Source organism: Drosophila ananassae, chromosome XL, assembly GCF_017639315.1.
Source record: "Drosophila ananassae strain 14024-0371.13 chromosome XL, ASM1763931v2, whole genome shotgun sequence".
In the NCBI taxonomy this organism is placed as follows: domain Eukaryota; kingdom Metazoa; phylum Arthropoda; class Insecta; order Diptera; family Drosophilidae; genus Drosophila; species Drosophila ananassae.
The window spans coordinates 8612724-8638843 of NC_057931.1; the positions used below are offsets into that span (position 1 = coordinate 8612724).

The 26120-nt window shown below is 46.4% G+C and overlaps 4 protein-coding genes across 4 annotated transcripts in view; 2 read left to right on the plus strand and 2 right to left on the minus strand.

The window, feature by feature from the left end:
* LOC6504741 (E3 ubiquitin-protein ligase highwire) overlaps positions 1–21975 on the minus strand; it is a 59226-nt gene extending 37251 nt beyond the window's left edge. The window contains exons 1-13 of the mRNA XM_032453160.2: positions 21320–21975; positions 19318–20428; positions 18869–19258; positions 17674–18799; positions 16948–17614; positions 16742–16881; positions 16090–16682; positions 15023–16031; positions 14446–14745; positions 10217–12770; positions 10002–10149; positions 9835–9937; positions 9633–9768 (exon numbers count right to left, since the gene is read on the minus strand). Coding sequence (XP_032309051.1) covers positions 9633–9768; positions 9835–9937; positions 10002–10149; positions 10217–12770; positions 14446–14745; positions 15023–16031; positions 16090–16682; positions 16742–16881; positions 16948–17614; positions 17674–18799; positions 18869–19258; positions 19318–20428; positions 21320–21390 — 8348 coding nt within the window. The 5' untranslated portion in view covers positions 21391–21975. The remainder of the gene's footprint in view (positions 1–9632; positions 9769–9834; positions 9938–10001; positions 10150–10216; positions 12771–14445; positions 14746–15022; positions 16032–16089; positions 16683–16741; positions 16882–16947; positions 17615–17673; positions 18800–18868; positions 19259–19317; positions 20429–21319) is intronic.
* On the plus strand, positions 2596–9586 carry LOC6504744. Its single transcript, XM_032453159.2, has 4 exons — positions 2596–2842; positions 6961–7343; positions 7996–8533; positions 8599–9586. The coding sequence occupies exons 2-4, from the start codon at positions 7173–7175 to the stop codon at positions 9306–9308; spliced, it is 1419 nt and encodes a 472-aa protein (XP_032309050.1). The 5' UTR covers positions 2596–2842; positions 6961–7172; the 3' UTR covers positions 9309–9586.
* Positions 21976–22203: 228 nt separating the features above from the next.
* Positions 22204–23101, plus strand: LOC6504745 (NADH dehydrogenase [ubiquinone] 1 beta subcomplex subunit 7). Its single transcript, XM_001966247.4, has 2 exons — positions 22204–22495; positions 22561–23101. The coding sequence occupies exon 2, from the start codon at positions 22562–22564 to the stop codon at positions 22913–22915; it is 354 nt and encodes a 117-aa protein (XP_001966283.1). The 5' UTR covers positions 22204–22495; position 22561; the 3' UTR covers positions 22916–23101.
* A 1072-nt stretch (positions 23102–24173) lies between these two features.
* LOC6504739 (transmembrane emp24 domain-containing protein 5) lies at positions 24174–25672 on the minus strand. The gene has a single exon (XM_001966248.4). It carries the CDS (start codon positions 25349–25351, stop codon positions 24644–24646), a length of 708 nt encoding a protein of 235 aa, XP_001966284.1. The 5' UTR covers positions 25352–25672; the 3' UTR covers positions 24174–24643.
* Between the last annotated feature and the right edge of the window lie 448 nt (positions 25673–26120).

Below are 26120 nucleotides of genomic sequence, written 5' to 3' on the forward strand. Positions count from 1 at the left end.
TTTGGGTATTTTTTGTAGGTTTCGTTGAGGCCTTCTTGGATCGGTTTTCCTCTCCGGCTTGGGGCTTATTTTATGAGCAAGTGTCAAGCGATGCGTGGAGTCGTTCAATTAAACGCGCACGCCGCCAGCAATCACAGTCGCAGCAGCAGAACAACATCATACTTTAGCTTCAGATACATTTCCAGATACAGATACAGATACATTTACTCAAAACTCAAATATTCCCTCGACACAACCTCCCCATTGAACTTCATCTCTTTCATCTACAGTAAACAAAAATTCTATATGCAAAAAATTCTTTTACTTTGTGGTTTTCTTTTATTTTTTATGGATTTTTTTCTCTTATTTATTTAGTTTTTTCTAAGCTTGCCACAGCCAAACTGGCGCTCGTTTCTCAGTCACTCAGAGAACTGGTGAGATTTCGAGAGCGATCGCCAGAGAGAAGCCCCAGCGATGCCCAAATAGCTTTAACAAAAAAAGCCAAAACATGGGAAACGGGTTCCAAACCATGATTTCAATCAGAAATGGATGTACCCGAAGCGCTTTCAAGGGATACCCCATGGAAAAAAATCGAAAAATTTGAAAACCATATTTAAGCAATATTTCAAATGAGGAAAGGAGCTACTGAGTTCCCTGATCACAAAATGGTACACCTTTTTCAGATCGCATAAGAATTGGCAGAGATATGCTTGTCGGAAGGGGCCAAAGTGGGGATACAGCGAAAACCCATCATTTTACAGGGGTACCCCTTGGAAAAAATCGAAAAATTTGAAAACCATATTTAAGCAATATTTCAAATGAGGAAAGGAGCTACTTAGTTCCCTGATCACAAAATGGTACACCTTTTTCAGATCGCATAAGAATTGGCCGAGATATGCTTGTCGGAAGGGGCCAAAGTGGGGATACAGCGAAAACCCATCATTTTACAGGGGTACCCCTTGGAAAAAATCGAAAAATTTGAAAACCATATTTAGGCAATATTTTAAATGAGGAAAAGAGCTACTTAGTTCCCTGATCACAAAATGGTACACTTTTTTCAGATCGGATATGAATTCGCAGAGATATGCCCGTCGGAAGGGGCCAAGTGGGGATACAGTGAAAACCGATCATTTTACAGGGGTACCCCTTGGAAAAAAATCGAAAAATTTGAAAACCATATTTAAGCAATATTTTAAATGAGGAAAGGAGCTACTGAGTTCCCTGATCACAAAATGGTATACTTTTTCAGATCGGATATGAATTGGCCGAGATATGCCCGTCGGAAGGGGCCAAGTGGGGATACAGTGAAAACCGATCATTTTACAGGGGTACCCCTTGGAAAAAAATCGAAAAATTTGAAAACCATATTTAAGCAATATTTTAAACAAGGAAAGGAGCTACTTAGTTCCCTGATCACAAAATGGTACACTTTTTTCAGATCGGATAAGAATTGGCAGAGATATGCCCGTCGGAAGGGGCCAAAGTGGGGATACAGTGAAAACCGATCATTTTACAGGGGTACCCCTTGGAAAAAAATCGAAAAATTTGAAAACCATATTTAAGCAATATTTCAAATGAGGAAAGGAGCTACTTAGTTCCCTGATCACAAAATGGTACACCTTTTTCAGATCGCATAAGAATTGGCCGAGATATGCTTGTCGGAAGGGGCCAAAGTGGGGATACAGTGAAAACCCATCATTTTACAGGGGTACCCCTTGGAAAAAATCGAAAAATTTGAAAACCATATTTAAGCAATATTTCAAATGAGGAAAGGAGCTACTTAGTTCCCTGATCACAAAATGGTACACCTTTTTCAGATCGGATAAGAATTGGCAGAGATATGCTTGTCGGAAGGGGCCAAAGTGGGGATACAGTGAAAACCCATCATTTTACAGGGGTACCCCTTGGAAAAAATCGAAAAATTAGAAAACCATATTTAAGCAATATTTTAAATGAGGAAAGGAGCTACTTAGTTCCCTGATCACAAAATGGTACACAATTTTCAGATCGGATAAGAATTGGCAGAGATATGCCCGTCGGAAGGGGCCAAAGTGGGGATACAGTGAAAACCCATCATTTTACAGGGGTACCCCTTGGAAAAAAATCGAAAAATTTGAAAACCATATTTAAGCAATATTTTAAATGAGGAAAGGAGCTACTGAGTTCCCTGATCACAAAATGGTACACCTTTTTCAGATCGGATGTGAATTGGCAGAGATATGCCCGTCGGAAGGTGCCAAAGTGGGAATACAGTGAAAACCCATCATTTTAGAGGGATACCCCTTGGAAAAATATTTTATGAGTCACAGATAAAGTCACACTTGTTGTGTCAATTTCGTTTTGAATTGTGGAGCAAGGGGCGTGGCCATCCACTTCATTTGAAATCGAATCTATATCTTATCACGCAAGATAATGAATTCTATATACAAATGTAAGTAAGCGCTTTGTGTCTATCTAATCTCTGTGTGTGTACTTTATACACTTGCCCTTTCATTGGTCAGGTATTATGGTGTAGAAAAAAACTAGATATTATTTTTTTTTGGTGGGAAAAAGGCTAAAGTGGCAGCACTATGTATGGGCTCTGCCGCTCAAGTTTGTGGCGCTCAGCAGCGTGCCGCTGGTGGACGGCGTTTAACGTTTGGCGTTTGGCGGTTTGGCGCTCAGTTTGTCATTTGCACGCGCTGACACCGGTTGACCGACCACCAAAAACAACAAACCCAACAAAAAATAAAATAAACTAAAGTAAAAAACCAACAAAACCAAAAAAAATAAATAAAATACGTGGAACAAGTAGAACCGCTGACCGATGATCGCGTGTATTTTACTTAAAATTTGAGACGCTAGTCGCTTACTATTTACTCTGGTAATATACAGGCAGTTTCTTTCATTTAAACTTGTTTAAAAAAATGTGAATATATTTTTGAAATATTTTTTTGAAAGTGTGTGAGTGTGTGTGTGTGTGTGTGTGTGTGTGTGGTGTGTGCATTTGGGAAACCGCCATAAAGTTCAAAGCAATAAAAAAAGCGGCGAGAGGTTGTGGCAGAAAAAGGGAAACTGCAATATTTTGCAGAGAAATGCCTGAAGAATCTGAGGGATCTGAGGCACATACTCTCTACGCAATTCTCCAAAGAATCTCTCCCCCGGTCTATAATTGCGTAAAAGGCAATGCCGCGTACCCCCACGCGGCATCACAATAGAGATCCAACCAAGCCCCAAACAAGAATTTGACATTTTTGAATGATCCCTGCGGGAATCTGAATCTAAATTAGCTCCAACATACGCCCCCTTGCTAAAAAAAAATAAAATAAAATAAAATGAGAATATATATTAACAAGTATCCGATACAAATTGGCAAACAGGCATCGCTATATATCCCATCCATACCATATCCATTCTGTATTAGTCTCTCCCCTTAACATCACATCACATCGCATCGCATCGTCATCGCTATATATTTTTTGATATTTCAAGGTTAAATGTTAAATGACGACGGAGAAAAGCAAACGTGAAATAAAAATCTGTTTTTAGTTTGCCATTAAAGCGCTTTCCGAAACATTTACTTAAAAAACACAACGAAAAAACTAACAAAAAAAAAGCAAATAAAAGTCCAGACCTAAAGACCTTTTTTTGTAGTTGTGACTCAGGTTCTTTAGACTTTGGGCCATAAATCCAAGGTGTTTCTTAAACAATTAGACTTCATTTATTCAAGTTTAGAAACTAAGCTTTCGATAATTGTTAGTCTTCCATATAATTCAATATTTTTTAAAAGAAATACAACGAATTTATTTCAAGTAGTAGAAAGTCACTACCAGAAGTCCATTAACCCATCAAGTGCCCTCAGTCACTCTTAAACTGTTTTCTTTTTGCTGCCAAAGTGGTTAGACCTTTGGCTAAAAGAAGCTTTTCCCTTGCGGTCTTTACAAAATAAAAAGCGGTTGACAATTTTGCCAAAGATACAGTTTTCCATCGAAAAAAAGCTTGCTTAGAACAGCTTTCAGGATAAAATACTGGAAAGTATCTTATCACTCATATCTTATCTTATCTATTAAGTGATAAGATAGTGCCTCTTTTTAGTACACATCGGTTGTATATAACTTCTGTAGAAGGGGACAAACCATTTCTTACCGAACTGTGGCATGGAACGGTTTTTTAATCGGAAATAACTTTATATATTTCATACATCATAATACAAATCATACTTCGTAATATAGATATTAAAATGCACTTTTCCGAAAGGAAACCCTTTGAATATAAATATGTTAATGTGTTATTGAAGAAAATTTGACGAAAAATTGCAGCATGACAATATAGGAATACTATATAACTAAGTTCTAACATGTGAGATCCACCTAAAATTTATCTAAAAATATAATATTTAGTAAAGTTGCAGATTATAAATTATAATTTTGGTCAAATGTGTGCAACGCAGTGAAGGAGGCACCTCCGACCCCATTAAGTATATATATTCGGCCAACTATATACGATCCGATATAAATTTATAATAATATAAGCTGCTACCTAACTGCAAGGGTTTCCTTTTCTGTTAAAACAAGATTTTGTTGCATATTTTTAGGATTCTGAAGTGTTCCTCTGGACATAACTTTCTTAGAAATCCCCCCCCACCCCCATTTAGCTAGATTAAATATTTATAAATTCTAATCTTGACAATTTGAATCACATGTTATATTACTCAGTTTTTTTTATAGAGGTCTTTTAAAAGGGACTCTACTGTTGTCGAAGTGGACCGGAAATGAGTAATAATTGATTTAGCTTTTCCAAGAATGCACTGTTACTTAGATAGGACCTAATTGTCCTCATAATACTTATCATCAAATTATCAGAGCCTCAAAGTCTTATTTCAAAGTCGCAAGTCTCATCCTATAAGGAGGTAGATAAGGTATTTAACCCTAATTGCGTTGTTAAATGCATTAATAAATAATATTGTTGTTTATTTACGTCATATTTGAATTTCAAAACTCTCGTCCAAATATTTGAAATGTCTGGACACTCGAGGTCTTGGGTAAATTGAGTTTTTATAAACAATGAATATAAACGTGTGACCAAAAAAAAATATAAACTTGTTGTCAGGTTTTTAAGATTATAGAGAATAATAGAGCTTATATTAGATTACATGTGCTTGACATTCCCACTACATTTATATAAAACTAAGGACTTGGGCCCACTCTTTTTAAAAAAATCTTGAAAAAGTATAAATTTCTTTCGGTGTAGGGCCTACAAGCTCTATGTTTGCTATACGACCTCCGAATTCAATTAACGACTTTCCCGGGGCAGACGTGATTCGGAGAAGGATGTGGATGTGGATGTGGAAGAGTGAAGTCAAGTGATCGAGAGTGGAATGCGAAGAGGGTGTTGTGATTCAATTAGAGCCTCCTCTACAAAACGAGTGTTTGCAATCATTGTGATCATTGGGCAAGAGATCTCACTGATTATGATCGACAGAAATTCATCTACGATATCCGAGTTGATAATCGATCATTTAGGGGCATTTTGAACCAAGGTCTTGGCATTACACTTCTAGACTTAAAGTATTCAATTTCTGTTACTAGTCTAGTATAAAAATAGAATCAAAAAACTTACTTGAAACCATTTTGCAAGAACTTCCTTTTAAACCAAAAATATCAAAACAATATAAGAGTAAAATAAAAATCAAACACAGCCGAAAAAGTCAAATATTAATATATTTTATGGAAAAAATCAGAAAACAAATTTAAGAAATCATGAAAAGGATAGGAAGAAACATTATACTTTTTTTTTTATTTTAAGGATCTTAAATTAAATAACTACGAGACTTTACGACAAAATGCCGACAAGCTATCAAAACTTGACTTTTTTATATAAATTTTGCAGATGATAAGTAAAAAAAAGATAAGAAATAGCTTTTTAAGGGGGCATGCCACTTGTAATTTTAAAAAAATCGAATTTTTTTTTTGCATTTCCTTAACGTATATACATTTAGAAATGTGTCCACAAAATTTTGAAATGATCTGGTGAAAATACATTGAGATACACATGTTGAAAGGGAGGGGCGTCCGGTAAGCGTAATGGTGAATTGAAACTTCAAACACGTTTTTCTCAAAACTTCGTTTTTGAAGTCGGTGACCACTCTTACTCGAAAACTAGTGACCCGATTGTCTTGAAATTTAGCATGCCTTTTTTTTTACATAATAATCTATTACTTAATCGAAGGATTAATTTTTTTATGCAAAACTTTTTTTTTTACAGCTGAAAAACTACCGCTTTTTTTAACGAAAAACGATTTTCCAACTTTGATAGGTCGCCATTTTGTCAAATATTTTTTTTTTTTAATATCCTTCGATTAAGTACTAGATAAACTTTCAATAAATGTAAATCCGTTTCATTTTGTGATTTCAGACGTTTCAGATTTTCACAGTGTTGGTCATTGCAACTCGTCTTCTTTGGACGGACCTCACTTCGATGGGGCATAACTTTAAAACCCCTAAATATTTTCTACTTTTTTTTTCAAATTTAAGTTAAAATGATGTACTTTCACATAATAAATCGATATTTCAAAAAAATTCAATAGTTTACGAGAAAAAAATTCGGGAAAAATGCTTATTTTTTGGCCCTCCAACTGCGCATGCCCCCTTAACTGAAATATTTGTAGAATCTCGGTACAGTTTTGGTGTTGAAAAAATTTAAATTAAAAATTTAATTTAAATTATTATTAAAAAAAATTAAATTAATTTTGGTGTTCAAAGAATATAAAATGTAATTAAAACTAATTTATAGACCTCTAAGATTTGTGGGTTTCATTTTTTGTCATTTTTGGCGCGAACCTCTATAAGCATACCCCTAAAAGTATACCATAGAATTTCTCAAAAAATACTCATTCGTAATACCCATTAGAGAAAACTTGGAACCACTCAACACTTACATATATAGCAATATATGGTAGATCTCTCCCCTCACTCACACTCTCACGATTTGAAATGTTTGCAGATAAGAAACACCTTCAGAGATAAGGCTGGAACGAAATCGCTCTTATCAGCTTTTCCAGAGCTTCCAGAGCACAGACAGAGCCAAAAGAGAACGAAAACATGAACAAAGAGTGACGTCGGATAGGGAGGAAGAAGCGGGCAAAGCAGAAGAACCAACACGACCGATTAATATGAGTGAATAATTAGCCAGAGGCGGGCCTGTCTGTCGAGATCATGCGGAATATCAGAAATCCCAAGGATCCACCCATGGACTACAAGTGGCTGACACTGGCACTCTTCCTTCTCCTGCTACCGGTGATGGGGGCGGTGGCGGAGGAACTGGTCAAGGTCACATGCACCGAAAACGATACCACCTTTACCTGTGATTGCAACAACAATAACCAGGTGAGTCACTATCGAGAGACACCCAAGGTAGGGGGTCTTTAGTCATGTCCTTAAATAGGTTTCAGTTTCAGTTTCAGAGTATTTTTTTTTTATTTTATGGGAAGTTATAGAAGATATTTATTTATAGTTCCTTAATTAAATATTTGCATTGAAATATAAGCAATGAGACATACTTTTCAGTTACTTTACTGATTTTTATCTAAGTCTTTGTTCATTTTATCTTAAAGAGCAAGAGTTCATTTGTCAAATGAGTTCATTTTCGAGTTCATTTGTCCGTTAGAGTTCATTTGTCCTTTTATCCGTCCTCTGGCATGTCCCCAAATGTTCACTTCCACTTCATTTAATCCAATTCTATGATGTCTATGATAACTTCTTAAATAGAAACACTTAATTAATTTCTCAATTGAGTTCATTTTCGTGTTCATTTGTCCGTAAGAGTTCATTTGTCCTTTTATCCGTCCCCTGGCATGTCCCTAAAGGTATTTCTTTTAAAGATTCTACTTCATTTAATCTAATTCTATGACAACTTCTTAAATATAAACACTTTATTAATTTGTCAATTGAGTTCATTTTTGTGTTCATTTGTCCGTAAGAGTTCATCTGTCCGCTGGCATGTCCTTCAGTTTATTTATTCAGTTTCTTCCACTTACAGCCCATGGTCCTGCCAAAGTTACACGGATCCTTCTACCAAGTAGAGGTACGCAACTGCCCCGACCTGGTCGTGGAGGCCAACTGCTTGTCAGACACCCAAGGACTAAGGAAGGTGACCTTTCGCAAAATTGGACAGCTGGTGCTCAGGGAATTCGCTCTGAGTGTGCCCCGGGATGCCAGCAACAAGGCTCTGATCGTCGACTTCGAACAGACGAACCTCAGGCTAATCGAATCGCACGCGATCAAAGGCAACATCGAGGAGATCTCATTCGTGGGCGGACGCATCGACCAGATGCTGCCCTTCGGATTCACCACCACCAAAAATAGTGCCATACTGCTCAAGTTCGACGGAGTGACCATCCAGCGGATCGAAAGCCAGGCCTTCAAGAAGTTCTCCGTGGAGCAAATGACGATAACCAACTGCCAGTTCCTGGGGAACCTGCCCACTCGCGCCTTCTACGAACTGGAGGTGCTCCATGAGCTGAGTGTTAAGGGGAATCACTTCCAGGAGGTTCACTCCCATGCCTTCTCCTTCAAACGTAGGTCCAATCGTATTCGAATCCTTTTAAATCCCTTTTAATTACCCCTATTATCCCACCTCCAGTTGTCTCTAAGTTGAGCCTGAGTGAGAATCACTTTGCTGCCGTGGACGGGGAATGGCTGGAGGCCCAGATCCGGGACGCGGTGACACTCCGGGCCAACGACTTTGGGGCCACCAGTGAGATAGCCTTCCGCAGCCTCACTGTCCACCGTTCCTACCAGCTCAGCGAACGGCTGGAGCTGCGCTTCCACAACAACACCATCCGGAGCACCCGGCCTGGAGCCGATCCCCTGGCCACGGAGGTAAATGATCGAGGAGTGGTGACCGTTCCCGGACAACCACTACGGTTCGATGACCGCTTCGCTCTCAGTGTACGGGACTTGAGGTACGAGAATACCTGGAGCTGTGACCAGCTGGACAGGAGCGTTGAACCGCCACTGCCACGTTCGGAGTTCTTCCGTCAGCACAGCGATCAGCTGATGTTCCAGTCCCTGGACATCGGAGCAAGAGGAGTCAGCGGAGTTGGAGTGATGCCACTCCGTACTTTGATCCCGGAACAGTGCCGGGAACGCAGCTATACGGCGTATATTGTGGCGGGAAGCGTACTCCTTGGCCTCCTGCTGATCCTCCTCGTGCTGTTGCTTTGGTGGCGAGTCGTGCAGCGACGTAGACGTCGCAAGCTGGACGTGGTCCAGCCGGAGCCGAGGACCTACAAGGAGACCCAAATCGTATACCAAATCGAAAACGCTGGCCTGCTCAAGACTGATTTGTAGAAGCCAAGTTGGAAAGACATAACCATAAACGAAGCTACCAGAAGCTAAAGGATCGGGTGACCCACCAGACCCGCCACCACCACCCATACAGAACCACCTACGATGAGTGACCTTTCGCTGTAACCAAAACCATAGCCAACAAGCCTAGATCTAGAGTATATAATTATGTATTCCTAACTCGTAATATCCCTGTATATAGTCGCAAGTAGAGATGTCTGAGGAGGTGTTTCCAAAGCACCGAAGATATATTTAAAAAATAAATCAATCGAATGCCAAAATCTATAGTCTCCTGGAAATATATCCTTAGTGATAAACAAGACTCACCCTATAGGTAGATATGATTCCAGGGCCTGATGAACTGTCAGGTGGGGCTCCGACAAGGCAAATCCCTTCGAGAGCAGGGCATGATGGGCGCTGATGGTCTCCTCAATGCCACTCACGTCCTCCACCTCCTTGTCGTCTGAAAGTCAGGTCATAATGTCATATGATAGTGCCTCCTTGCAAGTCCTGCTCCTCCTCCACTTACCTGGCAAGTTGAGCTCCTTCTTCATCAGATTGGCACTGCACATGCCGCCCAGGTAGGCCAGTTCCTGCTCCAACCGTATCAGACACGAGTTGCTGGCATTGATCTGAGAGAGACAGACATACACCGATTAGAAAGAGACGGGGCGAATGGAAAGAATAGAGACTTACTGCTGTGGGATTGTCGTAACCCACCACCAGGCACTTGAATCCATAGCGATTGTTGTGCGGATCCTGGGCGTACAAGGAGGCAGTCTCCAGGGAGAACTCCACACAGTTTCCGGGCAGGATGAGCACGTTCTGGAGCCAATTGGAGGCGCTGTTCCAAGGAGTCAGGGAGTACCAATGAGATTCAAACAGAAAGAAGAGGATTCCGAGATACTCACGTATTGAACTTCTTGACCATGATCCACTCCTTTTCGGTGGTGTCCTGACTGCGCAGGGGAATGGCACTTCCGGGCTGGTTTCCGGGCGAACGACAGCAGCTGGCCATGGTGAGTTGGACGCCGGCGGACTTCACAGTCCCTGTGCCTCCGCCCGAGCCAGAACCTCCCGTTCCCGGCCGCCTTCTGTCCTGGGCATCCATCTGTTCGCAGTACTCCTCCGCCTGGCAGCCGGCCTGCATCTGGGATGGCGACGGCGGTGGTCGCATCGGGATGGACAGTAACAGATAGTCCTCCAGCTGGGCTGTGCCACACTGGGAATCAAACTCAATGGTGAGCCATTGGACGCAGGGCGGGAACTCGACCCGATAGCAACTGATGCTGGCACTCCGGTAGGGATGGTCGCTCTCCACGATGCAGTAGTGGTTGCTGGTGGTGGAGCTGGAGGAACTGGAGGAGCTGGACGAGCCGGAGGTGGGGAACAAGGCCGGTTCCGGTTGCCGTTGCTCCTTGGACACATGCAACTGATTCAGGGCGGCGATGTGCGGGAGTATCTCCTTGATGAGGCCCAGGATCTGGACGGAGCTCTTCGGGTCGCTGCAGGCCAGATTGGCGATATGGGCGTAGACCAGCGGCAGCAGGATGTGGAACATGTTGGAGGCGGAGCGATTGAAGACCTCCAGCAGCTGGACGGCTGCCACATGGCTGGACACATTCCCAACACCGCCGCCGCCTTCTCCTCCGCCACCACCACCACTACTGGCTGCCGCCTCCAGGGGCGCCTCCTCCGAGTCCGAGTGCAGGACTTGCTGGGCCATCGATTGCTCGGCCAGGTCGTAGTCCGTCGTCCGTTCATTCCCATTGATGGGCACACTCTGGCACTGACTCTGGCTCTGGCCGTTCCTCAGATCGGCCGCCGTGTCCTCCACCCCGATCTCCGTGGCTCCAATCTCGATCTCCATCTCGAACGGATTCGTGGAGCGCTTGTCGAACTTGAGGGTCTCCATGATGCCCTTGGAGAAGGACTCGATGCGCTTGCCCAGGTCCCTAGCGGTGGATAGCTGGGGATCCACCACCACAGTGGGCGGGAGGGCAGCTGTCCGGGAGTTGTTCGCCCAGTTGATGTCCATGTGCTCCTCGATGGGCGTGATGTTGTGCTCCGAGTCGATGGTCTGGGTGTGATTCGAACTGTTGTCCGAGGGGGAGCACGACGCGGCCATGGCGTTCCTGGCCAGGATGAGCAGCTCGGTGCACTTCTTGGTGATGTCAGCGGCTATCTGGAGGGCAGTATCCCTGGTGGAGACCTCATGGGGGCCCAACAGGATCTGCCTATCCTCGGGGATGGATGGTGCGCCGCCTCCGACTCCTCCGCCGCCAGCAGTTGATATTCCTGGCACTCCTCCTCCTCCTCCTCCGCGTCCTGCCGGCCCGCCAACGTCCTGCTTCACCGGAGTACTGTAGTAGAGGATGCAGGGTATTTGTCCCCTCGCCGGAGTCGTTCCATTGAAGCTCAAGTCGCAGGCATAGTAGTGGAACTGGGTGCCACACGGTCCTCTAACAGCCGGCATCCCAGCATCCCCCGAGCACGTCCTGGCTCCCTGCGAGCACAGCCTCAGGGCGTATCGGGCGTTCTCCTTGATGTGGACCGGATGATCGAACTTAATCTCCGCCAGGTCGTTGTGGACGATCTCCTGGTCGTAGGTGCCGGACACCGACTCCAAAGTCTCCCACTTGTGTTGCGGCTGCAGGTCCGCCGTATTGTCGAACAGCAGCTCCAGCTGGTAGTCGTAGCTACCGGAGCCGGAGTAGATCATGGCCCCGGCTATGGCCACTCCGGGTCGGTCCACCGAAAAGGCGATGGCGTCCGGGCCAAAGTTGCCCGTGTTCCAGGTCCGGCTGACGTCGCAGCGGGCGAACCGCGATCCCGTGGAGTGGAGAGTGCGTGGCGGCAGGAACATCTTGTCGTACTCGCCCATCGCCGTCTGGTAGACGATCTCGGCCAGCACCCGGGCCAGCAGATGGCAACAGTTGTCGATGAGTCCCTGGTTGACGCCACACTCCTTCCCAGCGCCGGGATAACTTCCGCCCAGACTGCCGAAGCTCCTACTGTAGATGGCCTCGATCCGGGAGCGTATCGGACTGGCAATGATGTCCAGGAGGCGCACCAGCACATCCTTAAACGTCCAGGAGTTGCTCAGAAAGTCGCTCTTCTCCTGCTGCGTCCGGTATATCATCTGTTCGACCAGCACCGGATAGGGATGGGCCTCCGTCGAGGAGAGCATGGGCAGGCCGGAGTTGTCACTCGGACTGATGATGGACTGCCTCTCATTCCCAGCGGCACTCAGCAGCGAGAAGGTGGCTCTCAGCTTGACGTTGGGGGAGCAGAGACCCGCCAGGATGGCGCTCAACAGCCGGGAGTGCAGGGCCCCCCGGTCCATCTGGGCCAGGAGGTCGCACAGACAGTTCCACTTCAGCGAGGATGTCGGATAGAAGGCGTCGAAGCAGGCCACAAAACTGAGATGGCACTCGTCCAGGATCTCCAGCACCAGGACATAACCTGTAAAGGGGATTTCTTTTTAAATTCCATAACAAGTAGGCTGGGGAACGGGGAGTAGTAGGCCTTGGATCGAACCTTCAAACCGAACTTGCCATGAAATCCGGAAGGAGCCCGACCCCCAGCTCCCAAATCATCAGTAACACACTCGCCCTCCTGGCGACAACATCTCCCATTCTAGGCTTAAGCATAAAGTGAAATTTTCTAAATAATTTAAAAAAGTGAAAAAAAAAAATATAAAAAAGTGAAAAAAATCAAAAAAAAAATTAAAGGTGAGTTTGGAAATAAAAGTTTCAAGTTTCGAAAATTAAAAGTGAAAATTAAATTCGCAGTTTGAACTAAAACATTTGAACTAAATTGTGTAAACCCACTCTGCCTCTAAAGGGTATGTATGAGGTCTATCAGATTGAGAATAATTTAATTTATTTCCCAAAAAATAGTTGACACAAAAGTTTATTTGGTAACAAGTTTTGGTTAAATGTCTGTCGAGTTTAAACTGAAACCCAGAAGGTATGGAGACTATCTACCAACTCTTACTATTACTAATTAATATTTATGTTTAAATAGATGTACAAAAGCAACACACGCCTCGAAAAACCTCAAATTGTACGCCTTAGAGCACACTATATTATATATTTTGTATTTGAAAACCAAAAGGACTCTGTTAAATGCACAGGTACTTCGTAATACTCTTAATATTTAATCCAAAACTAACTAATACCTTCCTTAGTACACTCTCTACACTATGATTGTAAAACCCTTGGACACTTTGCTCTGGATTATATTCCCCAGAGGCACACAAGTTAGTGAAACTTCACAACTTCTTAAGTTAAGGATCGGATAAGATCGCAACCTAGTTTAAGAGCGGATAGTCTTCCAGGACTATGTAGTGTAACCCAGAGAGAAGCAATCGCTTCACTAGATTTAATGTTGACTAATATCCACGGAACACTATACGGCCTGTACCCCGAGTACGGCGGGAGTACCCCGAGTACTCAAGACACTCAAGAAGTAATATACTCATCCAACTCCCCCCCGATACCACGGACGGCCTACATTGGTGTCTACCATCTTATCCATGATGGTATCCTCTTATCCATGCCCCCCAGTATCGATAAGAGCCATAATATCTTTCAACGAAACTCACAAAATAGTAGTACCTTAACCGATATTTGCCAAAAACTAACACGGATAATAGTTATACAGCGGATACAAATCAATTTCCACAATAATAATTGCCATTATTGTAATGCCGATACATATGCTGACTAGCCTGACCGCGGATAAGATATCCGATAACTTATCCGATACTTATCAAAGTTATGATCACGGATAACAAACAAGACAAGATCGCGGATAAGCCTGACCGCACTTATCCGATACTTATCAAAGGCATGCACCCGGATAACAAACAATATAAGGTCGCGGATAAGATCTACCCCTGAGCATCGGAACAAGCCTATTTTCGGGACAAGCATGACCCCGGATAACAAGTACACATATAGCATGACCCCGGATAAGTAACCCCACTGGATGTGACTAACCCTGATCTGACTCCCCCACCCGGATAAGAAACTTTACTGGCCTGAACCCCCTCCCGGATAGTACTATTCTAGCTCCTTGCACCGAGATGATGCGAAGAAGGTATGTATTATGAGATCCTTTATCCAATCCTTACCCTCATCCGTGGCTATGTCCTTGAAGATGTCGTCACAAAAGATCCCAATGAGGAGAGCACGGACGTTACCGATACATTCAGCCAACTGGATGTTCTCCATATTCGTCTTTCGCGTCATCGGAGTGCCACTCACGGCCTGTGAGGACGAGCAGGTGGCGATCGCCCCCGACGTGGAGCTAGAGGCTGCCCCAGCGGCTCCCGAGGATGTTATCCCCATGCTGCTGGAGGTGGCCGGCGCCATAGAGGGCGAGGAGTCACCAAAATACTTCGACATCGGTTGATTTTTCGATTGATTTTTTTCTGGAAATTCAAAGATTAGGTTTTAAATTTTCATTTCAGATCTGGGGATGTTTCGATTCTTAATTTTAAATTCTTAGTTTTTCGAAATTGTAATTGTCTTTTTTTAAGATTTAAATTATTAGTTTTTCGAAATTGTAGAATTTCCAAAATTGAATTGGAACTCCTCAGACTAATACGATACTTTCTTTAAAATTCAGAAAATAATGCTAAAAAAAAATTGTAGGTTTTCGAAAAATGTGAAAATGTTTCAGAAATAAATCCAAAATTTAGAGTCAACCTTTAGTCTTTCCTTTGGCCAGGGCATTGGAGCCACCAGTTGATCCAGATGCAGAGCTCTTCTGGGGATAGATCTCGTTGGTGTACTTCCGGAGGAGTCGCAGGCAGGACTTGATGACGTAGCCGAGGTACTGCAGCGACTGCTGGAGCTGCAGGGGCCGGGATCTGTCCCGCTCCTCCCGCAATTGGGTCTTGAAACAGTCCCAGGACCAGCTGAGCAACACCACCAGACTCTCGAAGCACTCCCGACTGACGCTGTTGGCGAAGGCGCGAGAGATCCGCTGGACGGGATCGGCATCCATCTGGGCCGGGGTCTGTTTGCAGTCCTGGGTGACCAGCCGGTAGAGGATGGCTGGGATTTGGCCGGAGTTGACGTCGGTGCCGTTGTTGGCCTTCTTGCTGCTCTTAAAGGAGAACACCACCTGATCCTCGGTGGTCACGGAGGCCTGGCCGCAGGATCCGCAATCGGACGAGGGTCCTGCGATGCGGGCCCAGACCAGGTACCACCGACCGGCCGCCGCACTCACTGGCTTGGGCAGCAGGATGTGATGCTTGCTCCTTGCCCCGCACTCGTACGGCACCTCCTTGGTCTCGCTGATGAGGACGCCCTCCTTCTCGTAGCCACCGCCATCGCCGCCCAGATCGTACAGCTTCAGCTTGCAGCTGTACTCTCCCCGGCCGCCAAACATCCCGAAGCCACAGATCACGATATCCGTGTCCGCTGCGAACCTAATGGCCTCCACACTGTGTCCGGAGTAGCCCCAGCCGCCGCCGAAATTGTCAAACCGACTGACCACCTGGTAGTCGCCACCGCTCTGCGCCTCCGCCGTCTGCTGGGTGGGCTTGGGCAGCGGCTGCTCGAAACAGCCGGGGATGTTGTCCTGGGCCGAGGTGAGGATGTCCAGGCAGGCGAGGAGATTGAGTGAAGCCTGCGACCTGGCCACCCGCGAGTCCGGGCGACTGGGCAGCGATAGTTCCGGGGAGAGCAGTGCCCGGTAGTTGGCAGAGTTCTGGAAGGGATTACGGGTTGGATTAGAGGGCGAGGCTACCAAAATCTACTCTACTCACCCCATCGTTCTCGTTGATGTCGCTGGCCACCACATTGTGGCACCGCAGCTTCCTGCCCACGCCGTCAAACACCCACAGCACATTGTAGGTGGGATCCATGGCGAAGGCGAGTTGGGGCGGCGACGGGACAGGATCCGGGGAATGTGAGCCTCCGGCCTCCTGCCGGCTTGGCCTTCCACCCCGTCGCTGGCGAGGAGTAGAGGCCACCCCGGCTGGTGCTACTCCTGCACTGGTCGCTGCTGCTCCTCCACCTCCTCCACCTCCGTCCACCTGTTGCTCCTCGAATATCTGATTCCTGGCCTCGTGCATGCTCCGCGACATCTGCTCGTTGATGGGCACTCCGGCCGTGGCCGTGCCCGCCAGGGCGGTGAACAGCGAGGAGGAGCCAGTGGCTGGAGCTGCTGGTGGATCACTGGCGACTGGTGTCACCACCACGTCCACGTTCCGGTTGATCTCGTGAAGGGACTGACCCGGCGGCTGGGCGTGCAGCAGCTGGTCGAAGTTGGACTGGCCGCGGTAGTGGGCCGTGCAGCTGCCATCCCGCCGGTTGATGGAGAGCGTGTGGAAGGAGAGTGGGAGGCTGGGGATGAGCACTGTTCCGGGAGGGGAATCATTAGTTGGGATGCACTTCTCCCTCTCTCTGGCTACTCACGAATGGTCTTCTTGTTGGCCACCACGTGCATCTTGGGAAGCATCTGGGCGGTGATCAGGGACTCGTCGATCTTGATGAAGGTCTGGTCTCCGTTGGCGCCAATCCAGGTTACCTTCTTGCCGTAGCTGGGACCCAGGCCGCTAAAAAGGACAAGAGATCAGTAGAGTCCCGAGAACCAGGACCTCTGGAGGATTCCTCCCACTTACAACACGGCTCCGGGTGAACAGTTCCAGAGGAACTTCTGCCGCTGGGTGAGAATGGGTCCACTCAGTGGTGGCAGCTCCTTGGAGCCACCGGGCAGGACAGAGTCCTTGGTTGACTCCCCGCCACTTGGGGCTGCTCCTCCGACAGGAGATTCATCTTCCTGGCCGGATAACGACGATGTTTGTGGCTTTGGACCGAAATCGCTGGGCAGGCGACCCAGCTGGCCCTTCTGGTAGTTGCCGAAGGTGTAGACCATGCCCTTGGAGGTCAGCAGAACGGTGTGGTTGCTCCCGGCAGCCACCTGGCTGATGGCGCCCGTTACCTGGACGCGGACAGGACCGCTCACCGGCTGGAGGTCGCCGCTGCCCAGCTGACCGTACTGGTTGCTCCCAAAAGTGTACACCTCCCCGGCCAGGGTCAGCACCACCGTGTGGTGGAGTCCACAGGCCACTTGGACCACCGGCGAGGAACTGGGCAGCTGCAGCAGTTGTGGGGCTAGGGGCGCCACTCGAGGCGGATCTTTGTCCAGGTCGGTGGGCGTGGCAGCTCCTCCGCCAGCCGCTCCAGTCTCCAGTTCACCCTTGCGCTCCTTGCGGCGCATGATGAGGGTCTTGGAGCGCTGCTGTCGCTGCTGGACATCGCTGGGCAGAGGTTTCATCTCGATCTTGGCTGCAGGACGAAGGAAAGTGTTAGAATCATGGAGATAGAGGACTATGTGACCATCTTACTGCTCTCGTTGTCCTGGAGGGCGATGCAGGAGGCGCACAGGCCGCACTTGGCACACCCGGCATCCCCATGACCACACGGACAGATGCTGCCCGCCTGCCGCTGCTCCAGGGGGACGTTCAAGGCCGAGACACAGCTGACATTGTAGCCGGTGCACTCCCGACAGATGACGCACACCCGGCACTGGCCCTGCACCAGATTGTGGTCATCGTAGTCACAGAGCGTGGAGAAGTCGAGCTTGAGGCGCTTGTCCAGTGGCAGCAAGGATGCAAAACAGGCGGCAGCCGCCGAGGAGGATGAGGCGAACGAGGGCACATCCTTGACCGGCTGCAACTTGTTGAATATCCTGCCGCACTGGCCCTTGTTGTTCAGCCCGAACGAGAAGAGCTGCCCCTTGGCATTGAGGGCCACACAATGGGCCTTGCCGAGAGCCACCTTGGTCACGTGCTGGTCGAGCAGTTCACTGACAAACCCCATGGCGTCGCAGTGGGCCGTGTCCTTGCCGTACATGATGAGCTTCCCGTTTTTGGTGACGAAGGCGGAGGTGCCGTTGTTGCAGGCGGCATGCACCACCACATGCCCATCGATTTTGGTCATCTTCTTGGGCTTCACGGCCTTCGGTTGTCGCCGATTCTTGCTGCTGTCTCCGTCCTCTCCCCGTCGCGCCGTCCCCGCAAAGTAAACAGTTCCATCCTCATTGACCAGAAGGGCATGGATGCCGTCATGACCCACCGCCACATGGACTATGTTGGCCGCCTTGGAGATGATCAGTTCGGTGAGCTTTAGGGTGGGTGTCCGGCCCACACACTTCAGGCCGAGGGCCGCCGACTTGCCGTAGTAGTAGACCCGTCCGTTGCTGGCCCGGACCAGGCCGAATTCCTTGCCACAGGCCATGCCCAGGACGTCCACGTCCGAGTCCCGGCACGGTGCTGGGAGCTTCGGTTCGAAGCTGTTGTGCGCCGACTGGATGCGCTGGATCTGGTGCTGGTTGAGCAGCTCGTCCTCGAACGCCGCATAGCCCAGGGTCCGGAACTTCTTCCGGGCCAGCTGGAGGGGCAGTTCGAAGGGCGGCGGATCGCTGTTGTAGCTGTTGTGGTAGAGATTCAGTTTCTTCACCACCAGAGTGTCCTGCAACGAGTCCAGCCATTAGTATCCTAATCCCACATCCCAAATCCCAATCCCATCACCCCCACTTACATCCCGGTTGCTGCAGATGGCGTGCAGGGAGTCGTCATCCGTGAAGAGGACGTAGTTGAGGCCCTCGCGCATGTGGAGCATGCTCAGGGGACTCATCGCCTTGATGGCCAGCGTGTCCAGGCCCACCAGCTGCAGCTGATCCCCGGCACTCCGTCGGCAGGTGCGCCGGAAGTACAACTGCCCGCCACTGTAGCCCAGCCAGGCGTTGCGCTCCCGACTGAAGTCCTCGTTCTGGGCATAGACATGTCCCTTGTAGGAGCCCCCGAACCCGGTGCCGATCTTCAGCAGCGTTCCGCCGTACAGTAGATACACGAAGACACCGTCACAGGCCATGGCCGGTGCGGTGGTGGGGCCTCCTGCTCCCCCCAGATGTGGTAGCTTCAGCGGGAACTGCAACAGGAATCTCATGGTCATGAAAAGGACTCCCTAACTCCAGTCCCATCACTTACCTCGTCGATCAGGGAGTTGTGCGGCACTCCGTGGCTGTGGAAGTCCGGTCGGGTGGGCTTGTTCAGCGCCGCACTGATCACCGTGTGCTGGAGAGTGGCCAGGACCACCGGCAGCTGGACGATCTGGGCCGAGAGCTGGCGCGGCGTCATCAGCATGGCGGCGATGGCCTTCAGCATCTTGCCGGTGTCCCCGCGGGCGATGCACAGGCCGAGGAGGGCGGCACAGGCCATGGCCGACCAATTGGCCTCCGCTCCGGTGGCCGAGTTAAGGGCCGCCGGCATGGTGGCCAGATCCAGGAGCAGGTCATACAGCGGATTAATGAGCTCCTCCGGCTCCAGCTTGAAGCTCTCCGGCTGCTGGCCCTGGATGACGTCGAGGAGGGCCTTCAGCGCCTTGGTGCAGAGCAGGGGATGGACGTGCCGGGCGTCGGCTATCAGCTCGAAGAGACTCCTCAGCCCGGCGCCCACGATGAGGGGCACAGTGGCGTAGACCGGCTCCCGTTCGGCGGGCTCCTCCGTATCGGAATCGGCATCGCTATTGGCGCTATCCCGTCGCGATCTCTTCTCGCTTCCGGGCAGCCCGGGTCCGCCGCCAACGACTACTGGAGCTGGGGCTGGCGGACCGCCCGGAGCCATTCGTCCACCATCCCCGCCGGCGGGTGCAGCTGCCGCCGCCGCCAATGCCAGCTGGGCGTGGCAGGAGCAGTCCAGGATGTTGCTGGCCATGCAGCTGTGCTCGCACATGGCACAGCAGGAGGAGCTAAGCGGTCCGCCGCGCCACTTCTTCGACCCGGAACCGGAGTGGCCACCGTTGGGGCCGCCCTCCTGGAACAGGGCATAGCGGGTCTCCGCCTCCAGGACCGTGGAGCGAATGGCCGAGAAGACGGCGAACTTGGAGGCATTCGGATCGAGTTCTATGTGCGCCACCGGGAACGAAGGCAGTATCATCATCTGCTCCTTGACGAGAGGTGGATCCAAAGGATTCACTAGACCTCCGGCTCCGGCATTCCCCTCCAGAACCGCAGCAGCGGCGGCAGCCGCCATCGCAGCAGCGGACTTCTCCTTCCGACTCTTCCGCTTTGTGAGGGCTTTCCGTTCATTGTGAAGTTTTCTGGAAAAAAAATTTAAGATAAAATTTCAATATTTTTCAAAAAATTATCAAGAAAATTTGGTTTTTAATTATTTTCCTATATTTAATGAATTTCTCAACAAACTACAACAATAACTTGTTGAATATTGAATTCTATTGAAAATTTCGAGTCGAAAACCCACTTGTAACTTTTGGAAAACATTATTTTTTGAATATTTTTTAATTTTTTTCAGAGAACGAAGTGGAAACTGCGACTGAACTAAAACTGAAGCTTTGAAACTTTGAGAAAGTTTGGCTTAATTTTAAAAATAGTTTTAATTTTAAGATGGTTTTTGTTTTTTTTTTTTAACGGAGAAGCTTTAAAGCTCTGGCCCAGGAAATCGAACTTGTAGCTGAAAGGAGCGTGGGCGTTTGCGATTTCAAGGACTTTCCTTGGAACGCCCACGAAGTTTCCCAGGTGCTGCTCTCAGTGGGTTAATGCAGGTCGCAACGGGATGCGCTCCACTCCATTATCCATCATCCCTCATACCGTTATCCCCTCCCCTCCCCCGCACTCTCTTGCCAATCAGCTGTTTGGCAAGGACTTCCCAATCAGCTGTTTTAAGCGGGACTGTCCACTTCCGGTACGACTTTCAACCCCCCAAATAACTGTCTAACTGTATGTGTGTTTGTGTGTGTTTGTGGGAATAACGGAGCACTAAGGGTTGAAGACCCAGATTGAGAGAAACGAGTGGCGAGTGCAGCGATCGATTTTTCCACCCCGGGAATTCAAAAATTTTTAAGGGGGATGGGCAACTGGCCCAGGATGGGGTGTTGCATTGGACGAACTAAACAAAAAAAAATGCACTCAGAGAGTCCTGTGTCCTGAGTAGGATGCTGGGATGATGCGGCTGACCGACTGGCGGGGATTACCTGCGCGTACTGTTCGTGTACAGCTCGTAGAAATGGTCGCCGTACTTCATGGGATTCAATAGGCCCACCATGGCGCCCGGAATTTTGCCAAAATCCGTGTTTTCTCCTCCAATCGATATTTTTTCTTTTTAGCTCTTCGGATTCGGATTCCAATTCGGATTCGGATTCGGATTCGGTTCTTCTCTCCTTGATGAGTTTTATTTCCAATTTTTTTTACTTAATTACTGAATGATTATGATTATTTAGAAGCGGTTTGTGTTTTTTGGCTAATTTATATTGCACTGGGTTGCTTTGGGAACGAAAAAGGGTATTTAAAATAACTAGGAATTCAACTATTTTTCATTGGCCTTGGCTCTTGCCATTTGGATTGCTCCTTTTCGCCATTTCTCCGCCATGCCAGTTGCCATTTGCCATTTTGCGGTGGTTATTTTGCACTTTTAGCCTTTCTTGGCTCCTTTTGGATCCTTTTATGCCTATATCCTTTATCCTTTGGGCTTATTTTTTCATGGTTTTTGGCCACCAACCGCACCAACAACAACAATTAGCCACCGAAACGAAAGCGAGAACGAATAACTTTTAACCGTTAACGGTAAACGGCAAACGCGACGGCGGCGAGATGAGTGAGAGAGAGCAGCACGAAAACGAAAGTTTTTTTTTTAGAAAGTGTGTTGGACAATCCGAAGGATACAAGCAGTGTTGTAAAGTAATTTCTTTTTGATCCTTTTGGTTGTTTTAAAAAAAAATGAAGCATACTTCAAGGGATAACAAAGTAATGGCTTTATTTTACGCTATTTATAAAGGTTTTTTCTAGGGTTTTTTTATTTTCAACCTAATAGAAAAAAGAATTTAAAATTTTCTAGTAAAATCATAGCAGACCTTGACACTTTGATAAACCCAACACCTTTTAAAAATCTTCCAACAATCTTTTGTTTTGTTTCTATATATATTTTAAAATGCCTATTTATAGGATTTTTACGAAATAACTTTCAAATTAAATGCTGAAACTAAAACTAGAATTGAACACAAGTTTTTTAAACCGCCAGCTGACCAGCCAGTGCTTGAAAACGCCAAACATTGCTAGCAAGTTGGCAGCATCGCGCCGCAGCAGCTGTCACAACGGCAAGAAGAAGAACTTTGACAGCTGCGCCGCCACAGAAACGGAGAAAAACATTTTACGTAATTTAACTTTGTCAATTTCCAATGAATACAGACACTTGGTAATCATCTGAAAACGTTTCCAGGATGGGGAATGCACTGAATCATTACCTGAAACCGGATGTCTTCCCCGGACCGGATGTGGTGCCGACGTTTGATCCACTGCTGGGTTTCGAGGGCCGTAAGGAGCGTGTTATGATCGCCACCCAGGAGGAGATGGAGTCAGCCAAGCTGCCACTTGATGCCCGGGACTATTGCGCCCATTTGGCCATCAAGTATCAGGCCTGCCGCACGGACACCTTCCCGTTTGTGTACAAGTGTGCCCACGAGAAGCACGAGTACCTGACCTGCGAGTACGAGGACTATGTGCTCCGTATGAAGGAGTTCGAGCGTGAGCGCCGGCTGCTGGAGCGCCAGAAGCGTCTAAACAAGGCCGCCTAGTCTAAATCATCGTTAACCTACTCCTAGAAACCTTCTGCACACGACCCGGAGGCAGCCAGCAGTCGCTATTGGCAGGAGGAGCTCCTGACCGCGCCAGGATCCACTGCCACTGTCCACGTTGCCTGTTTGCAAGCGAGTTTTCACGCGGAAACGCCAATAAACACCATATGCTAGTAATAACATGGATCTGATCACCTTTTTTTTTTTTTAAGCGAATTAAACAATTGAAAACTGCGAAAAATCAACGAGTGCACCTTTCCTGGAGAGGAAGCCTGGAGAAGGATGTGGTTCAGAAGTGGGTTAACAGTGTCACAAGTGGTCTACATTTCTTTTCAATAAGGTAGTATATATTCCATGAATATGGGATAAGAAATCGAGTGAAAAGTTCTTATTCCCAAAAAAAAGGAGTATTTTCTTCAAGGATATCAGTTTTTCTTATTGGAAAAGGATGTTTTAAGGCTTTTCTTTGTGAATATATAAAAACTATCTTGTAGTTCATGTTCATTTCTTCTTTTTTCATGTGATGAGAGATTAGTATTGTTTTTATTTCCAAAACAAAAGGAAAAGCACTTCAAAAACTTTGTTTTCCAAAACATTATTCAATGTTATTTCAATAAATTTGAAGATAGAAATAGGATAGATTTAGAATTGAAAGGCTTTTCTCCAAAAAAACATAGGACTTGGAACTTCTCCAGATTAAAACTAGGGTTTTAAATGGAGGTAAGTATTAGTTGAATAATTTTCCACAAAAATATGTCGGAGGGAGGGAAAGTATTTTATGAAAAACTTCTAACCGGAAGTAAGTTAAGCCTAGAAGTCGAACTGATGCGGGTAGCCTAGAGGTTCTCCCAAAAACTAAATTGTGTTTAATAAGCTTTAATAGAATAACTAGAGCCTAGACCTTTATAACAATAGAACTATTAAGTTAAAAATCATAATACAAACATCCTACCGCGAAAGATGAAAGTGAAAAGTTAAAGACATAAATGTTTAATAGTTAGTGCATTTTTTGTAGCTACATTGTTTTATTTTAATAGCCATTTAGTAATTGAAACAAGCTATTCCCTTGTACCCCTTATCTTGGCACTCAACTGCACTTTTGAGTAATTAGCAGAGTACACCGAGTGTTTAAAGTTCAACATGATAAAAAATAGAGGCCCAAGGGAATATTGGTAATACTTCCAGTTATGATTTTAACTTTTATCTCTTGAGAGGCTTAAAAAAAGAAAAGTGGAACGTTGCCTTAAAAACGTAGCTATTATCAGTTGAAAACTATCAATATTTATATTGAAGACTTAATACCTTCCATCTAAGAATTAGATAACAAGTTATATTTTTTACATTTTTCTTTTCTTTTTTTAAATTTAATATCGAACAATTGCTTTTCGGTTTCTAATTCTGATTCTGTTTCTGTTTTTGTTGTAACACACAACCACACACATACGCACGCACACACAGCGCTATTTTCCAAACACACCATTTAGAATAAATATGAATCGAGGAGGAGGGCCTACGCTATATGTATATATATATATATAAACGGATTATATATAGAATTAATGACTAAGGTTGATGGCAAGTGTTGTGGGTCGAAGAGGCGTTTTCGTTTAGGATTTAACTAGAATAGGATATAGGATTCCTCCAGTGACGGTGGTGTGATAAATGCTCCCGGCAACGACATCTTTGGTAGAGGCTTTCAGCTATCGGCTATCGGGATGGAGATCCCCATCAAATGCCCAGCTTGCGCCACATATGATGCATCCTGCCATCCGTGGCAAAGATGCTACGCAGCATGAACACCTGCAGCAGACCGACACCGATCATGGCCGTTATTTGAAGCATCGACCAGTTATTGACCATTTGGAAGTTGGTCTCCGCCAGATTCCGATCCCTGGCCTCATGCGACCGCAACACATCCTGCAGCTGGCGGACTTTGGTCAACTGGAGACGAATGCGTCCAATGAAGTCCATGATGTCCTGCACCTTCATGTCGTAGTACTCCTCGCGAGAGAGGCCAGCCAGTTCGTCCACTTCGTTCCATTGAGTATCGCCCAGGTGTTCGTCGCCTTCCCGCTCCACGATCAGTTCGAAGAAGACCGTCTTCCGGTTGAACATACTGAAGGAGTTGTCGAAACAGAACCGATAATCGCCACCCTCCTTGGTCACCTCGTGGCGATGGATGTTCTCCGGCTTCTTGTAATCGCTAACAATTACCAGACCGATGGGATCCATCATGGTGAAGCTAATGTCCAGATCGCCGTGACCGCCATCGATCACCTGGTATTCAAAATCGATAGTTTCGCCCTGACGCACCGGATGATAGAGGCACTCGATCCGACCGGCATCCACATAAATGGTCATCTCCTTGTCGTAGCCGACGGTCTTTCCCGCCAGCAGCAGGACCAGTAGGCAGCCAATGAACCTCCACATCTGCATGACGCACCAGTGCACCTTTGGTCAGAAGAGATCGGCGATTGTATCGCCGGCGAACTGCTCCAAAACAGACAAGTAAAAAGATGTTCACTTGCAAAAAGCGGCGTTCATCCGATAAGCTCGCCGAGAGGGAGGGAAATTAATCGAGCTTGGGGAAATTTTATCGTTCTTCCGCGGTGTTGCCAAATGGTGGGAAAATGTAAAGACTACCGCTAACTGCTGTAAAAACTTGAAAAAATTTGAAATTTTTAAAAGAATTCTTTAAAAAGTTCTAACAACTCAACCAGGTTAAAATTATGTTGTAAACTGACAGAAGAGACTTATTTAAAAGGCATCTAAGATAAAACTGACAAATAGAAGTGTTTAAAAAGCAAATAATTTTGTTCTTTCACTTTACAACACAGCTTTTTATTTTCTGATATAAATTTATAAAATAAGACGTAGTTTTAAAGGTAAATATATACATTTTAGGTATAAATCTAAAAATAAACAAAATGATTCGAAAAAAATAAACCAACAAGGTTGCCAGATCATTATAACAAAATGCCGCAAAGTACCGGTAGAGGGCGCTAGGCCTAACAGTTTTTTGAATTTCATTTTCAAAAATATAACAATTAAATAAGCTTCTGGAGGTCTTAATTTACTATTAAAATATACTTTTTAAATAAAATTTATTAATATTTTACTGAAAATTAAAACAACAAAATAGTAATTCCCTTAGGGGCTAAACCTTACCCCAAGAAATCAATCAACCTTGTTCCATTTACATTTC

What these genes read in the sequence shown, in the direction of transcription:
- LOC6504744 (XM_032453159.2), top strand. Translation starts at nt 7,173, where the DNA reads ATGCGGAATATCAGAAATCCCAAGGATCCACCCATGGACTACAAGTGG. An exon ending in ATTGCAACAACAATAACCAG is followed by an intron (nt 7,344 to 7,995) that starts GTGAGTCACTAT and finishes TTCCACTTACAG; the next exon opens with CCCATGGTCCTGCCAAAGTT. An exon ending in CCATGCCTTCTCCTTCAAAC is followed by an intron (nt 8,534 to 8,598) that starts GTAGGTCCAATC and finishes TCCCACCTCCAG; the next exon opens with TTGTCTCTAAGTTGAGCCTG.
- LOC6504745 (XM_001966247.4), top strand. Translation starts at nt 22,562, where the DNA reads ATGGGGAATGCACTGAATCATTACCTGAAACCGGATGTCTTCCCCGGA.
- LOC6504739 (XM_001966248.4), bottom strand. Translation starts at nt 25,351, where the DNA reads ATGCAGATGTGGAGGTTCATTGGCTGCCTACTGGTCCTGCTGCTGGCG.